This window comes from Adiantum capillus-veneris, chromosome 1 (assembly GCF_014529385.1).
Source record: "Adiantum capillus-veneris isolate H3 chromosome 1, ASM1452938v2, whole genome shotgun sequence".
Lineage (NCBI taxonomy): Eukaryota > Viridiplantae > Streptophyta > Polypodiopsida > Polypodiales > Pteridaceae > Adiantum > Adiantum capillus-veneris.
Genome location: NC_140931.1, coordinates 183,557,089 through 183,573,238, shown reverse-complemented (window position 1 = coordinate 183,573,238; position 16,150 = coordinate 183,557,089). Strand labels below are relative to the sequence as shown.

Genomic DNA, 16,150 nt, shown 5'->3' with positions numbered 1-16,150 from the left:
TATCTTTATAGGCTATGGACAAGATGGTCAGTTTGGCTATTGTTTATGGGATCCTGAGAGTCGATCACTTATTCGTAGCAGTGATGTAGTCTTCAATGAGACTTAAATAGCCAAAAAAAGAGGTGGAATTTTGAAAAGTGGCATTTTTCGATGTATCACCTCCTTTGCAGACATCTCATGAGCCAGTTATGCCGCAAGTGAATGCTCCTATCCTAGAGAAACTGAGCAGGCTAGTACTAGTCAGTCGAGAAGGTCTCAAAGAGCCTCAAATTTGCCAAACTGTTTTGTTCCTGGCCTGGATTTTGTATTGCTGATAGATAGTGGTGAGCTATCTTGTTACAAAGAGGCCATGCTAGCTAAGGATAAGAATCAGTGGGAGCTTGCAATGAAAAGTGAGTTGTCTAGTATTCAGAAAAACAAAACTTGGGAATTGGTTCCATTGCCAAAAGGTAGGAAAGCACTGCCTTGTAAATGGGTTTACAAGAAGAACTACAAAGCTGGTTTAGTGGCCAAAGGTTTCAAGCAAGAATATGGTATAGATTTTCCAGAAATCTTTTCTCTAGTGGTCAAGATGACGACACCGAGACTGTTGCTTGGTTTGGTTGCCATTGAAGATTTGGAGCTTGAGCAAATGGATGTCATTAGAGCTTTCTTACATGGAGATCTCGATGAGGAGATTTATATGCAGCAACTTGAAGGGTTTGTGTTAAAGGGCAAGGAAAATTCAGTTTGTAAGCTTCTAAAAAGTCTCTATGGCTTGAAGCAATCATCCAGACAATGGTATAAAAGTTTGATGCATTATTGCGTTCCCAAGGCTATAAGTGCAGTACTGAGAATCCATGTCTTTATGTGAAAGACAACCCAATGGACAACTAATTATGTTATTCTTTATGTGGATGGCATACTCATTGCTGGTCATTCAAAGAAGGACATTGCTGACCTCAAAATGAAGCTGAAGAGTCAATTTGATATGAAAGATTTGGGAAATACAAATCACATTTTGGGTATGCGCATTACTTGAGACCGTACGAGAGATTGTTATACTTGTCTCAGAAGGATTATGTGCATAAAGTTCTTGAGCGTTTCAACTTGCAGAAGGGGAAGGCATTGAGTACCCCATTGCCTGCATATTTGAAACTTAGCAAGAACGATTGTCCCAAATATGTTGAGGAAAAAGCTGTGATGGCTAAGGTTCCTTATGCTTCAGCTTGTGGCAGTCTCATGTATGCCATGGTGGCTACGAGACCTGGCATTGCACATGCAGTGGGAGTTGTCAGCAGATTTATGTCTAACCCTGATAAAAAGCATTGGGATGTTGTCAAGTCGATTCTCAGATACTTGAATGGCATAGTGGATAGATATTTATGCTATGTTCGTGGAGATCTATCCATCAAGGGATATGTGGACAGTGATTATGTAGGCTATGTTGATACACGTAGATCAACGACAAGTTGGATCTACACATTTGCTGGTTCTGCTATCTCTTGGAGATCCGTTCTTCAAGATTGTACGTCGATTTCCACTACAGAGGCTGAGTATGTTGCTTTGAGTGATGCAAGAATCCGGTGTTCCATTCGAGAATGAAACACATTGATGTGCGGTATCACTTCACTTGGGAGTGCTTGGCAAACAAAAAGCTTGACTTGGTGAAGATTCATATGTCAGAGACACAACGGATGCACTCACGAAAAGTCTCTTCAGCCATCAGTTTCAGCATTGTCGTGAGTTGATGGGCATTGGGTGAGATGTAGTCTTCCTCACTCATTCTTTCTTTTAGCCTCCCACATTGGCCATCAAGTGGGAGATTGTTGGGTTTGTTGGCCTGTGTGCGGCCGACCGTCACTAACTCACTTCCAGTTTCTTTTATCCAACTGTCTAGATAATACATTACGAGCCATACACACTATCTCGATATAGTGTGTGTTGTGTAGGAGGGCAAGGCTCACCCTCACCTGTGTCTACGTACTCTCTTCTCTTCGCACTCTCTCTTCCCACTCCCGCACTTGATCCAACAGATTCCATGAATTGACAATTTGGGTTGTTGTTTGTGTGTGTGTGGCTATGCCATGCTACAACGGCCACATGGTAAATGACTTCAAAAGTCGTGAAGCTCAATAACTAGTGGAGACTACTTTACGAGAGTAGCTTAGGAAGAAGGTAAAAGTACATTGGAAGAGGTTTGGAGACCATGAGAAGAAGACAAAATGCATAAGGCAATGGAGGAATTTTTGCAAAGAAGGCACAAGATGCAGTAGAAGCAAAGAGGCGCAAAGAAGAAGAACTAAAACACTTTATGGATGAGAGTACTCGAAGGGCGAACAAGCATGTGAGGTGCAAGAAGTGGAAGAGATGCTTGCAGGGTTGGAAAGGGAAAAGATAACAAAAGAGAAACAATAACAAAGAAAAAGAAGCAATTGAGAAAACAATAGGTAGAAACTTCTCGATTGGGAGGAAAGAGCATGCAAGGCTCGAGAGAAAGAAAAGCGGATGAACAAAGAAAGAGAAGCCAAGTAAAAAGGGACAAACATAAGGAGGATAAAGATGAGAATCACATTGAAAGCGACGAATTTGGCGATGTCCCACTTTGCCATCGCCATATTGTGTATATTTTGTATTTATTTGTACATTTTCTCAAACATAAGGAGGATAAAGATGAGAATCACATTGAAGTGATGGATTTGGCGATGTCCCACATTTGCCATCACCATAGTGTATATTGTGGTGTGTGGGTCCTTTAGGTTGTGTGTCCGACCAATGTGGGAGGACACTTGGTAGTTCTTGATGCTAGCCATCTTGGAATGTAACCCCGCCCTTTAGTATAAGAAGAGGTGCTCTCCTTTGAGAGAGGGGACGCTCATTCTGGTTCAAACTCGTGTACACACTCTCTCTCTCTCACTCACGTGTGACAAGCACGTCACATTGGTGGAGAAGTGGGGTAATTAGGAGCTTCCTGATTTTCTTGCTTCATTTCTTGCTTTACTAAGCCATGGTGCTGTGTTTGGATCCCGGCTAGCAAGACTACCCAGTCAACTTGCTATCTCTGCTTTCATTAGCTCCATAGCAAGGCTCTCATATTGTCCAACGTCGCTTATCTCCATCAATAGCATTCGGGCGCCCCACGCGGGCCTTTCTCTTGCAGCCACACAAGCTTTTGACTGTCTGTTTTCAGCCACATACGGGCCTTGCATGCCTGCGCAAGAGGAGGCTGCTGTATGAGAGGGGATCCCAAACATTATCGCCATCAGCGGCAAAGTCTTCCCCGCAGGAGACGACGAGGTGAATCTAAATCTGCATCAGTGGAGGAGGGTCCACGTGCTCAGATTTACAGCAAGCAGATTCTTTTAGAGGACGAGACTGCTCATTTCAAGGGACCTTGTTGCACGAGCCTTGGCTTACAATATACCCTTTAAATTTTCTCTTGACGTTGTCCTTCATAAGCTGCTTAATAGCTCTGTCTTCTTGCTCTTCTCACACCCAACTGGAGGACCTGCCAGAGATCCTGTGGTAACTGCAACGTCATCCATTGCTACCGATTTTCCTTGCTACCCGCCACCCTATCTTCTACATGCTGTCAACGTGGCAGTTGATCTTCCTAAATCAGATTTTCCTAGTGAGCTAACGGTGCCAGTGAAGATACTATTAAGGGGCGCAGTTCAAGGTGCTACCCGAGCCTTAATGGCATGCGCGATCAGGCCATTGACAATCGCTCTCAAGTCTTGCTCTTGCTCTCAAATGTTAGTCATTGGCATTTGCTGCATGCTCAATGGTGTTCGCTCACACGTGTCGAGTTCTAGAAGAAGTACAAAATCAAGAACCGTATTCATGGGGTTGTTCACAGACATAGGAGTTGCTGCATCTTTGGTGCAGAGGTGCCTTGTCTTTTCATTTGCATAAGTAGCAGTCAAGCTCCATGATTCAGTTTAAGTTTTAAGGTCTCTTTCTTTGTAGTAGGTTTTTCCTAGTCTTTGTCTTACTCGATCACACCGAACCCCTTTATGGAGATGATGTATGTCGCAAAATAAAAAAAATAAAAAAAATTTCGCACCTAATCCTCAGTCAGTCCTTCCTCGTCTTGTCCATTTCATTGGGATAGCGACCTGATGTTTGCATAAGCGAGATGTTCGAGTTCCATGCCTTGATGATGATTGGCATGGTGACGAGTCCAGCCCCCAAGCTCAGTCCCTTAGCCCCGAAGCTGTTGTATGATCACTCCCCCCAGATGAGGCGTTGGAGCTGATCCCTTTATGTCGAGTCCCTTCTCAGTCCAAAGTTGTAAAAAGATGTCCATCTTTTTCTCCCTAAGGGGGGAGGTGTGGCGTGTGGGTCCTTTACGTTGTGTGTCCGACCAATGTGGGAGGACACTTGGTAGTTCTTGATGCTAGCCATCTTGGAATGTAACCCCGCCCTTTAGTATAAGAAGAGTTGCTCTCCTTTGAGAGAGGGGACGCTCATTCTGGTTCAAACTCGTGTACACTCTCTCTCTCTCTCACTCACTCGTGACAAGCACGTCACAATATTTTGCATTTAATTGTACGTTTTCTTGAAGAGCATACTATACTACATATATGTCTCGCGTCTCTTCTATTTTACACATGGGCCTATGTTGATGGCTCAAGTTCAATTACATACTCTCTCTCTCCGCGCGCGCGCGCGCGCGCGCACACACACACACCGTAAATCCAATCCAGCCGGTGTATCAAGGATGTCGGTAGAGAGAAGAGAAGAGAAGACGAGGGCTCGAGTTCGAAAGTCGGGCGGGCTGAGCGAGATAGCTAGACACAGCAAGCGAAATGGTTCTCTGGTAGACAAGCGAGAGCCATGGAGAGCTTCCTTCTGCAGTTGATCGCGTCCGTGGCAGGGCTATGCGTGGTATGGATCGCCCAAAGCATGGGCAGAAAGTTTCTAGGGCCCCCCAAGGATCCCGTCAAAAGGAAAGCTCTAGCTCGACAGCATTTCAGCAAGGCCGCGCAGCTACTAGAGAAATCACATTCCTCCACAGGTACACCCGAAGCCCTCTCCCTTGCCAAGGACGCGAACACAGAGATTGACAAGGCCATAGCGCTTGATTCAAAGGACGTTTCTTTCCATGTATTGAAGTCCTATGCTCTTGAGCAGCAAGGGCTTTTGCCTGGTGCCATTGATTCTTTGAACATAGCCCTTTCAGATGATATGGAAAATGTCATGATTCCTTCTGAGATGTGTGATGCTCTCCTGCGGCGTGCCAGCCTCCTTCTCTCCTCCTCCAAAGGCCGGCGGAATGTGGATGTTGCCATTCCTGATTTGCAGAAATGCCTCCAAATCACCCCAGATAACCCGAAGGTTCTCTGCAAGCTGGGTCTTTGCTATGAAAGGAATAAGTCATTTGCTGATGCTGAAAGGATATACGAGCGCGTGTTGACATTGGATTTCAAGTCACAAGAGGCACGGGCAGGCTTGAAGAGGTTGCGGCCTTGATTATCATGAAGATTCTCTGTATAATTGCTTGTCAATGGCTTTTGTATGGTACAAGTGCAGGCTTGACAATACTGTACGTCATGATAGTGGCTGAGGCTGTTTAAGCGATTGTCTCAGAGATGCCAAATCATTCGAAAACTTGGGCTGGATGATTAGTAAAGCATTAATGCAGAGTTTGGCACATGCCTCCTTTCCTATTAGGAGACTTGCTTCAATCCTTGAAGCCCTGGTGCTTAGGACAGTAGAAACAATGCTTTTCTGAGGTGCAGCCCTGAAGGTTCCCTGTTGGGTCTCAAACGAAGACAGCGTTTTGATTTAGAGCTGTTTTACATCAGCTAGGTGATGCTTCTCTGATTTTCTCAGGTGCCTGCCTTGGTAGTGTTGAAGCTCGAAATTGTAGACGCTCAGAAAAAAGCAATGTATGTTGCTCATTGTCTGTCCCACATGCTTTTGTTTTTCCTTTTTTGTGCTGCTGAATGCAAATTCAAGTGTGACTCATAAGCAGGGATCACTCAACTGAGTCAGTCGGTCTTGTAACGATCAAAGTGTATCATTTGTGAAACTGCTGAGATGGTTTGTGTGGTTTTGATTCCTTTTGCTAAATACCATTCCAAAGAAATCTGTTTCCTTTTCGCTCATGAATTGTCTTTGGGGGAGTTTAGTTGCAGTGCTTCTGTGTAATGAAATAAGAAAGAAAGAATTTTCTGGGCAATGCAGTTTTGTGAGGTCTTTAATTAATTTAGTTGACTGGTTACAGAAAGTGGAAGAGATAGATGCGTTATGATGTTTGTACGTATGGCGATTGGCCTTATTACGAGCAGAACTCACTAGAGAGTGCTTACTTGCTACAAGCTGTGATTGATTCTTTTGAGAAGTATTCAAAACTTAGATGTTTAGATAAACAGGTTTGGTGGCTTAATTGTGCTGCAGAACAGCATTTTTTCTGTCAACAGTCAATTCGAGGCTTCTCTTGTCATTTTTTGCTTCAAGTCTTATCTTTTTTGAAGCCTTAACATATGTTGATTAACAAGGGAAAAAGAACAGGTTTGTGAAAATTGCGTTTCATTGCATGCTTATTTTCTTAATTATTATACAGGAATTTGCAAATGGGGAACTGTTATTTCCACGACCCAGAAGAGGGGATCTAGTGTAGGACACGGGCGGGATCATTGCATGCTTATTTTCTTAATTATTATACAGGAATTTGCAAATGGGGAACTGTTATTTCCACGACCCAGAAGAGGGGATCTAGTGTAGGACACGGGCGGGATCTTTTGCATCTGGGTGTACCGTGGATGCCGATGTGAGTGGTTATTGTGGCCAATCGTTCATTGAAGGAGGCTCATTAGTGATGATGACACCTCTAGTAATGGAGAGTCCATGAGGCTAGGCTAGCACTAAGTCACCTGTAGTGGATGAGGCCAAGTTGCTTTGAGGGTTCTTGGATCGTAGTTATGGTTGGGTAGTCTTACCCATGTTCACAGGTGGTCCAAATAGTTGAGCGATCCTCTTGTGGACGTCCCATGGTGTTAGGGCTGGCTTGGCTATGTCATGGGTTTTGGCACATCTACAAGATTGATAAATGTGTTCGGAAGATTTTATCTCCATGTGTGTGTTTCTTGATTTTTGCAGGAAAAACAACGATTAAAGCATCAGTGGATTGTAGGATTGATCATATAGTTGTGATCCAGCATCTAATAAACCTTAATTTTGATAATTGTGTTTTCTCTTCCTCTTAAACATTTTGCAGATCCGAGTAAGAGAGAGAGAGAGCAGGGATTCTAACTTTGTAGGAACAATTCCAAGTGACCTCAAAGATCTATCTAATGACCCTCGTCCTCTTGCTGCGCATCTTGCAGAATCAGCCTGTCTCAGCTTCGCAACCTTTGCCTGCTGTGCTGCCCTGGTTGGCTTTTGTTGTGCAATTGTCACCCTCTGCGCACATCCAATTCGAAGCTTCTCCTCTTCTGTCATGTTCCCGCTTCCAGAGGTGCTGCCTATAATCCTTCAATTGCACCCTCTGCGCACATCCACTTCGAAGCTTCTCCTCTTCTGTCATGTTCCCACTTCCAGAGGTGCTGCCTATAATCCTTCAACATGAAGCCCTTCAGGACCGCTATCTTTGCTTGGAGAAGGTTGCTTTCGTGACCTCACTTCCCACACTAGCCATCCTCCTCCTAGTGCCCCTTGCTTCATCGGACCCTGCTTGTTTTGGGTTTGGTTTGTTTTTGCTCCTTTTATTGTTCTTCTCTTCTTCCCTCGTATCTTGGTTAGAGAGAGAGAGAGAGAGAGAGAGAGAGAGAGAGTGCAAGTGTGTGTTTTGTTGCCCTATGAGAACTTGCTTTCGGGGGTGTGTGCATGGAAGCATGTCCTTCGAGTTTCTCGTTCTTGTTTTCTCCTTTATGTTGCTTTTGTTTGTTTGTTTGTTTCATCCTCTTTTGGGTGGGGTTTTCGGTGGTTTTGTTGTTTTGGCTTCTGTTGCTGTTGTGGCGTGCTGGCTGTGGCTTGTTTGGTGCTTGGAAAGCTGCTCTTCTCTCTCCTCGCTCTCCCGGGATTCTTCGGATGGTTTTCACTTGGACACAATTTTCAAAGCCTCCCCTCCTTGGAGTTCCCTCTGTAGTTATGGTCTTCAGGAGCCACCTTTAGCAAGTGGATTGCTGCTCTTTTGGATGAAAGCTCCTTGTCTATGCCAGTGCAGTCAGTGCTTTGTTACCCACCTTGTACCATCCTATTGAAGTCTCTTGGTGACGTCAGTTGCCTCTTCACCCTCACCTTCGTCCCCTACTGCTCTCTCCCTTTTGTTCCTTCATTACCTTATGCTGTCAGATTTTACCAGTTGGCGGGGTTTGCTCGACACCAAGGTTCTCAATGTTGCTCACTGTCATCTTCACGGTTGGTGGCTCCGGTTCTTGATATAGAGTTGCTGAATGGGCTTTCGGTTGAAGTGCAAATCTTTCAAAGGCTAATGCCTTCCTCTCTCCACTTAGCTTGCCAAGGCACTTTTATTCTCTTCAGGAGAGGTTTTGTACCCTGGGGTTTTTTATCTTGGACTTTGGTCTTTTCCGTTTGGCCATGTGCCTAGTTGTATCTGGTTTTACAGTTTTCTGTCTGATGCCTATGGTCTGCTATTGAAATAGTGCTGTAGTAGAATCAGCCTTTTTTTCTTGGAGGGAGAGAGAGAGAGCCAGCCAGCCTCGAATAGTCTTCTTACATTTTGTAGTGGCAAGCATGTTTCGAGGTACGGTGCACCAGGTACATGTCAATACGATTATCTTTACTGAGGCTTCCTTGGTTTTCCTATAGGTCCCCGTTTATTCATTGCCTTTGAAGGATATGGGTGAAAAGTAGAAAGAGCCTTGTCAAACAGATGCCCCGAACGATGGAGGAGTTCGAGCACCAACCATTCCCCTTGCCTCCATTGTTTACACATTCAATTATTTATTGCCAAGGTTGACTGGTTCAGGAGACACTCAATATGCTAACGTGCAACGTACACCTTCCACCTTATTGTTCAACCAGGGCCATTCGTAAGATATAATCCATGTGTGATTATGTATGTATAGTGGATAATACAACTCTATATTAAAACACACAAGAAATGTATATTGGATAATACAATTTTATATTAAAACACAAAAAAATACCATGCGATTAAACATTCATTTTAATTTACTCTCCATAATTCTCATTCTCCCCTTAACTAAGAGGCCTTTGAGTTTGGTCACCTTGTTTTTAATATTTTGATTTGAAAAGAGTCCTTTCATTTAAGGACTTCACAAAGATTCATTTTATTAAAATGTTTTATTATTTTCTATGCTTATTGAATCTATCTTTTTTTATGAAGGCATTAAAATATTATTTTGCTTTAGTTTTTCAACGTGTTTTTATGTTTGTTGAATCTATCTTCTTTTGTGAAGACATTAAAATATCATTTTGTTTTAGTTTTTCATCGTGTTTTTATTTTATTGTTTTTTATTTTTTTATTATGCTTGTTGAATCTATTTTTTTTTGTGAAGACATTAAAATATTATTTTGTTTTAGTTTTTCATCGTGTTTTTATTTTATTGTTTTTTATTTTTTTATCTTTTATTTTGGTTTGAAATGACAATGTGCAATGTGCATCTTTTATCTTATTATTAAGGAAAAATTACAAAAATACTCCTCTAATTTGTAAAAATTTTCAAAATACTCAAATTTCAAAAAATTTCGAAAGACCCCTATTTTGTTTGGATTGTTCAAGATTTTTTAATCTTTGTTCCTTTTTGACAATTTAGCATGTAATTTGTCAAAAATTATCTCGCAAAAAAGGCAATTATGTCTCAAAATAATGAAGCTATTCATCTCCAAAGCCTACATAACCAACTCAAATTCTAATTTTAGCATCTTGTATTGATAAATAATCAGTCTTCTTATAAAAAGCTATAATTTTTTAAATCTTTAGAGATATTTAATCTCACAATTGGTATTTTGGAAATTTTGAAAAATTTGAAGGACATTTTGGAAATGTATGATAAATATTGGAAAATATTTTGGGAATTTTTGAGATATTTCAAAAATTTTCACAAATTAGAGGGGTATTTTGGTAAACCATTTGTGATTTTGTATGTATAATGGATAATATAATGTATGTTTTTATTTTATTTTCTTTTCATTTTAATTTGTTTTCAAATGATAATGTGCACCTTTCACCTTATTATTTAAGTGGGGCCTTCCCTTATATATTAACCATTTGTGATTATTTAACCATATTATTTAAGTGGGGCCTTCCCTTATATATTAACCATTTGTGATTATGTATGTATAATGGATAATATAACTTTATATTAAAATACAACAAAAATTCCATGTGATTTTAGGCACTCATTAAAACTTATTCTTCATAAATCTCATGCCTCCCTTAACTTAGCAAGCCTTCATGCCTCCTCACCTTGTTAAGTGTTGGAGCTTGGCCCCACAAAAATTTCTATATTGCAAAGGTATATGGGCCAAGGAATGATGGATTGGTAAAGCCTCATGGGATTATAGGAATATAAAAACCCTTGTGATGCTTCCTAAAAGTTTCAATTCTTGAAGTTTTAGTTGCTCGACCTGGTTCTCTCGCTACTCCAAAGCTGTATACATGTTCAATGATTAATTGAGTGTGTTAATGGCTCTGAAGAGCAAGGCACCCACACACTGAAGTAAACAGTTGAGTGAAACTATTCCACAGGTTTTCACTTCACTTTCCCATGCACAAAATGATATATTTCCAATTCTCTGACACTCTCCTTGCTTTGATCTCTCTCTGCTCCGTTATCTGGCTCATCAAGTGCTCCTTCTTTGTTGACATCCTCTCTATGGACCTTCCTTGCGATTTGTTTGGTCCTTGCCATACAAGAGAAAAATACACTTGAAAAAAACTCTCATGTGTTGATGACATCTTCTCTATGGACGTTTTTTGCACTTTGTTTGGTCTTCTTCATATAAACAAAAATGTAAAAGAAAAATATACTTGAAAAAAAATCTCATGTGTTGATGAGTGCTTTACTTGCATGAAAACAGAGTGTCCAAATGCTACTCCTGCTATACTAAATTCCGTAAGGGGGACACATATGAAAATTTTCCATAAAGGCTTGATTGTCCTCCTTGCACAAAAAATGAGTAGGCGGAGGCTTGTCCAAGGACTCACAAGGGTTGAGTGTCCTCCTTGCATGAAAAATGAGTAGGCGGAGGCTTGTCCGAGTACTCATTTTTTGCCCAAGGGGGACATATGTATTAGAAGCTGCTATAAAGTATTGAGTATCCTCCTTGAGTGAAAAATGAGTAGTCGGAGGCTTGTCCAAGGATTCTTTTTGTGCGAGGGGGACATATGTATTAAAATTCTCTACAAAGGATTGAGTGCCCTCCTTACATGAAAAACAAGTATGTAAAAGCTTGTCCAAGTACTTTGGATTTGCGTAAGGAGGAAATAGAAACATTCATTAACCATGAAATGATAATAACAAAAATAATACAAATTCTTACCGAGGTAAATGTTGACAATTGTCCAATCATCCACCCAAGGTTTTGAAGATGATAATGGAGAATAGATAGGCGCTAGTATAAAAAATATGCTACAATTTCAGTTTATAATGTTCGAGGAGAGTGAGTTTGTAGGATGTAAAGCACCCAAAAATGCAGAAGAAATGAGTTTGGGGGGAAGAAATAGGTTCTCAAAGGAAATTTGGGCAAAAATGAGTAAAATATGTTGGTTGAGGGTGCACTCCTCTTTATATAGTAGTGCACAAATACCTAAGAAAAATTTGAGTTTTCATAAATTTCAAAGCTAAAAATAGCCGTTATGCATGGATTTCGAGGCTCATAATTGAGATGCTATATATACCCCTAAACTTCTCTAAACCTCATTTTTTCTTAATCCTCTTAATTTTGCCCAAAATTTGGAGTGTGACCTTCAATTCAAAATGATGCTCAAAGGACATAAAGGTGCTTTTTTTTTTCTTAATGTCTACAAAAGGTAAATTAGGCAAAATATGATTCTTCCCATGAAATTGTGTCCTTCCTATGAAAATAAAGTGTACCTTGAGGCCTGTCCGAGCCTATCAAAATCGCATAGGGAGGACACTTCTTGAAATATAAGATTTTGATTGGGTTTTCGCCCTCCATCATAGAGTGTCATGCTTGCATGAAAATTGTGTACACCGATGGGCCTCCTTGCAATGTATTTTTTGCATAAGGAGGACACATTTCTCAATTACAAGGTAAGTAATATGAATATGGTGTGTATCTTCCATGAGCCGAGTGATGTGGGTGTGGTAAGTAATATGAATATGGTGGGTATCTTCCATTCAAATTGTGTCCTCCCTATGTGAATTCAATGTACTCGGAGGCATGTCTGAGCCTACTATAAACGCGCAGGGAGGACACTGCTTGTAGTATAAGCTTTTGATCATGTTTTTCCCATCCATCATAGAGCGTCCTCCTTAGACAAAAATAGTGTATACAAATGGGCCTCCATACAATGTAATTTTGTGTAAGGAGGACATATTCCTTAAATACAAGGTACATAGTATGATGTTTCTATGTGTTCTCCTCTTACCTCAAGTGTGTCCTCTTTATGCGAATTTAGTATACGGATAGCCTTTTAGCTTATACTAAAGTCACATAAACCTTTCACAAAAGCATACTTATCAAGCTGTTGAGTATGGTGTGATGTATATAGTTAGGTTTGCTTAATATGTGAACTTTTTAAATTATCCCTTTTTACAAAAAAGACTTCTGGCACGAGGACTTTGGAAGGCATGGACATTGAGGAGGTTGAAGAGACAAGTGATGACAGATTGATGAACCTACTCTACCAAGTCAAGAAATTGTCAAAGTTTGCTTATGCCAAGTAAATATTTAATGTTCCCTTCCAATTGGAGAGCTTTCTTGTGTTAGGGAATAAAGGCCTAAGTGCCTTGTACTTATAACTTATAAGTTAAAAGGACTTATAAGTGAGGGGGCCCAAGTGTGAATGGCCCCCTAGTCACTTACTCATATACTCAAAGGTGAAGCCCAAATAATACATTGCGTGGCTTTTCCCAAAAAAATCCAACGAGCTCTCTCTCTCTCTCACGTTTTCTCTGCGTGTGCTCTTTCTGCGCCAATCTCCCCTTCTCCTTCACTCTCATTGCATAGGACAGCAAGTGGGCTCTCTCTCCTGCTCCACCACACATGGTATCAGAGCTTTAGGGTTTCCAAGAGAGCCATCTTCGCAACACAGATCAGAATTCTGTTTTTGCTCGCTGCGGGAAGGATATTCAACCGTTTTTGATCAACTCTGTCGCGAAGGGATCCTCTCACCGTGTAGAATCGACCTCCGGTGACAGTTTTCCCCAAATTAGGGTTTCAAAAATTGGCGAACAGCAGCCTATTTCTGATGAAATTGACCAATTTCGGGGTCAATTTGATGCAATTTCATTAGGGCAAGTCTCACAGGTCAGTCTTACAGGTGTTTCCACCAACGAGGTTCTGAAAATTCAGCAAAACAGGTGTTTACAGGTCTGATTTTTGCCCTAAAACAAGGAATTTCAGCAAGCAAATGATGTATACACCTTGTGGAAACCTTTGGTAAGGGTTTGGCAGTGAATGTACGCTGTTTTGGGGTGATTTCGCGTGAAATTTGCTCGCTGTTTTTCTGTAACAGCAAGCTGTTTTTTGCCCGATTGCGCACATTTGGGCGTGTTTAGGTTGGCAAAACAGGGTTTCAGTGTTTGCAATCACTCAGAATGGCTTCTAGCAGTGAAAGTGGCAATTTGTTGCACATTCGCAAGCTTGAAGGTGCCCATAACTTTGCTATATGGAAGAAGCAATGTTATAATGTGATGTTGCAGAAGAAACAGGCGAAACCTATTAAGTTACAGGGTGTGAAACCGGTTGATATGGAGGTTGAAGAATGGGAAGAAGTGGACGAGTTGGCTCGCTCCACGATCATGCTTTCGGTGTCTGACAATTTACTCTTCAATGTAGAGAATGAGCAGACAGCATGGGGCATGTGGAAGCGTTTAGACGAGTTGTATGCACAGCAGAGTGCTGCCAGTAAAGTGTATTGGCTTAAGAAGCTTATGGATCTCCGCATGAAGGAGGGTACGCACATGTCAGTGCACCTCAATGAATTCAATTCTATTTTCAGCCAACTGACAGAGCTGAAATTCACGATTGATGAGGAGTTCAAAGCTACTTTTCTGCTATGCACATTGCCCGAGAGTTGGGATGTATTCCGGACAGCTCTTAGTAACTCAAGTGCGTCACTTAAGTATGCAGATGTAGAGAGTTCTCTCTTGATGGAAGAGATGAACAGGAAGAACACCACAGGTGGGTCTTCTAATGCATTGCACTTGAGAGGCAGGTCTCAACAGAGGGAGAAATCTGACAGTAAGGACAGGGCACGCAGCAAATCTCGTAGGAAAGATGTTGTGTGTCATCATTGTGGAAAGAAAGGGCATTATAAACGGGAATGCTATGAGTGGAAGAAAGAGAAGAACAAGGGTGTTGAAACTGATGCAAAGGACAAGGGAAATGCCAAGAAGAGCACTGTGTTGATTGAGGAAATCAATGTTGCTAGTAGTTGTGACAGTGACAGCAGCACTGATGTACTCAATGCCTCTTCTGTGGATGCACATACCCTTGCTATGGGTTCTGATGTGGACATGCATACTTGGATTCTTGATTCAGGTGCCTCCTTTCATGTAACACCTCATAGGGATTGGTTTATACAGTACTCAGGTGAGGTGCAGGGCACTGTTTATTTGGGAGATAACTATGCATGTGACATTGCAGGTATTGGCAGTGTCCAGTTTTCCTTTGCTGATGGTATGACTTTTGTTTTGCACAAAGTGCGCCATGTGCCACAACTCAAGAAGAGTTTGATTAGTACAGGGCAGCTAGATGATGCAGGCTATCACACCACTTTTGGTGATAGCAAGTGGAAAATTTGTAAAGGGGCCCGGATTGTAGCCAAGGGTTGTAAATCAGACACTTTGTATCCTTTGCATGTATCTAGTGTGCGTGACCATGTTGTCGCCGTAACCGAGCAGCCAAGTGTTTCTTTGTGGCATGGCCGGTTGGGACACATGAGTAAAAGAGGAATGGAAACTCTGTCTCGTTGTGGTTATTTGCCGTGTTTGAGGTATGCTGATTTTTCTCATTGTGAGCACTGTATTTATGGTAAGCACAGTCAAACACCGCACAAAAGGTCTCTCTCTTTGAAGTCTGACAGGTTAGACTTAGTGCATTCCGATGTATGTGAAATGCCCCAGTTGTCCTTAGGGGGAAAGAAATATTTTGTCTCGTTTATCGATGATGCTACACGTAAGGTGTGGGTGTATCCAATACGTGCTAAAAGCGATGTTTTGGATACTTTCAAGAAGTTTCTTGCGTTTGTTGAGAATCAAACTGACAAGAAGCTTAGATCTTTGCGCTCAGACAATGGGGGGGAGTATGTATCAAAAGCATTTATTGACTTTTGTGCTACTAAAGGTATTAAAAGAGAGCTCACGGCTCCTTTTAATCCCTCTCAGAATGGAGTTGCAGAGAGGTTGAACCGGACTATCCAAGAGAAAGTTCGGAGTATGCTGTCACATGCTGCATTACCTCATGGTTTTTGGGTAGAAGCTGTGCAAACAGCTATTCACTTGATTAATCGCTCACCTAGCAAGGCTTTGGGTGGAAAGGTGCCTGAGGAGGTGTGGTCTGGCAAGCCACCCTCATATGCACATTTAAGAATGTTTGGTTGTGAGGCCTATGTTCACATCCGGAGTGAACTGCGCACCAAACTAGAACCAAAGTCTCATAAATGCATTTTCCTAGGATATGGTGAGGATGGTGAAATGGGGTATAGATTATGGGATCCCGCATTACGGAAAATCATACGCAGCAATGATGTCATCTTCAATGAGAATTGCATGCACAAACAGCCCACAAAGGTCGAGGAAGTGCGTCGGGTTGTTTTTCGTGAAGATGTTACATATGGACAGCCAAGAAGGCCCAATGTTCAGCAGCCTTTACATGCTGAAAATGGTGCTGAAAATCAGCCATTAGCTGCTGAAAATCAGCCCCAACAAGTTGCCATTGATGCACCACAGGTAGGGGAACAGGTTGATGCTCCTAGACCGCCCGTTGTTGCGATGCAACCGGCTGAACAGCCTGCTGTTTTTGATGGTTTACAGGCTGAAAATCC

General features: G+C 41.7%; 1 protein-coding gene across 1 annotated transcript; it reads left to right on the top strand.

The window, feature by feature from the left end:
* The first annotated feature begins 4,672 nt into the window (after positions 1–4,672).
* Positions 4,673–6,047, top strand: LOC147466140 (uncharacterized). Its single transcript, XM_086524301.1, has one exon. The coding sequence runs from the start codon at positions 4,819–4,821 to the stop codon at positions 5,452–5,454; it is 636 nt and encodes a 211-aa protein (XP_086380427.1). The 5' UTR covers positions 4,673–4,818; the 3' UTR covers positions 5,455–6,047.
* Positions 6,048–16,150: the final 10,103 nt, after the last annotated feature.

Coding starts and splice junctions, on each gene's coding strand:
- LOC147466140 (XM_086524301.1), top strand. CDS start 4,819: ATGGAGAGCTTCCTTCTGCAGTTGATCGCGTCCGTGGCAGGGCTATGC.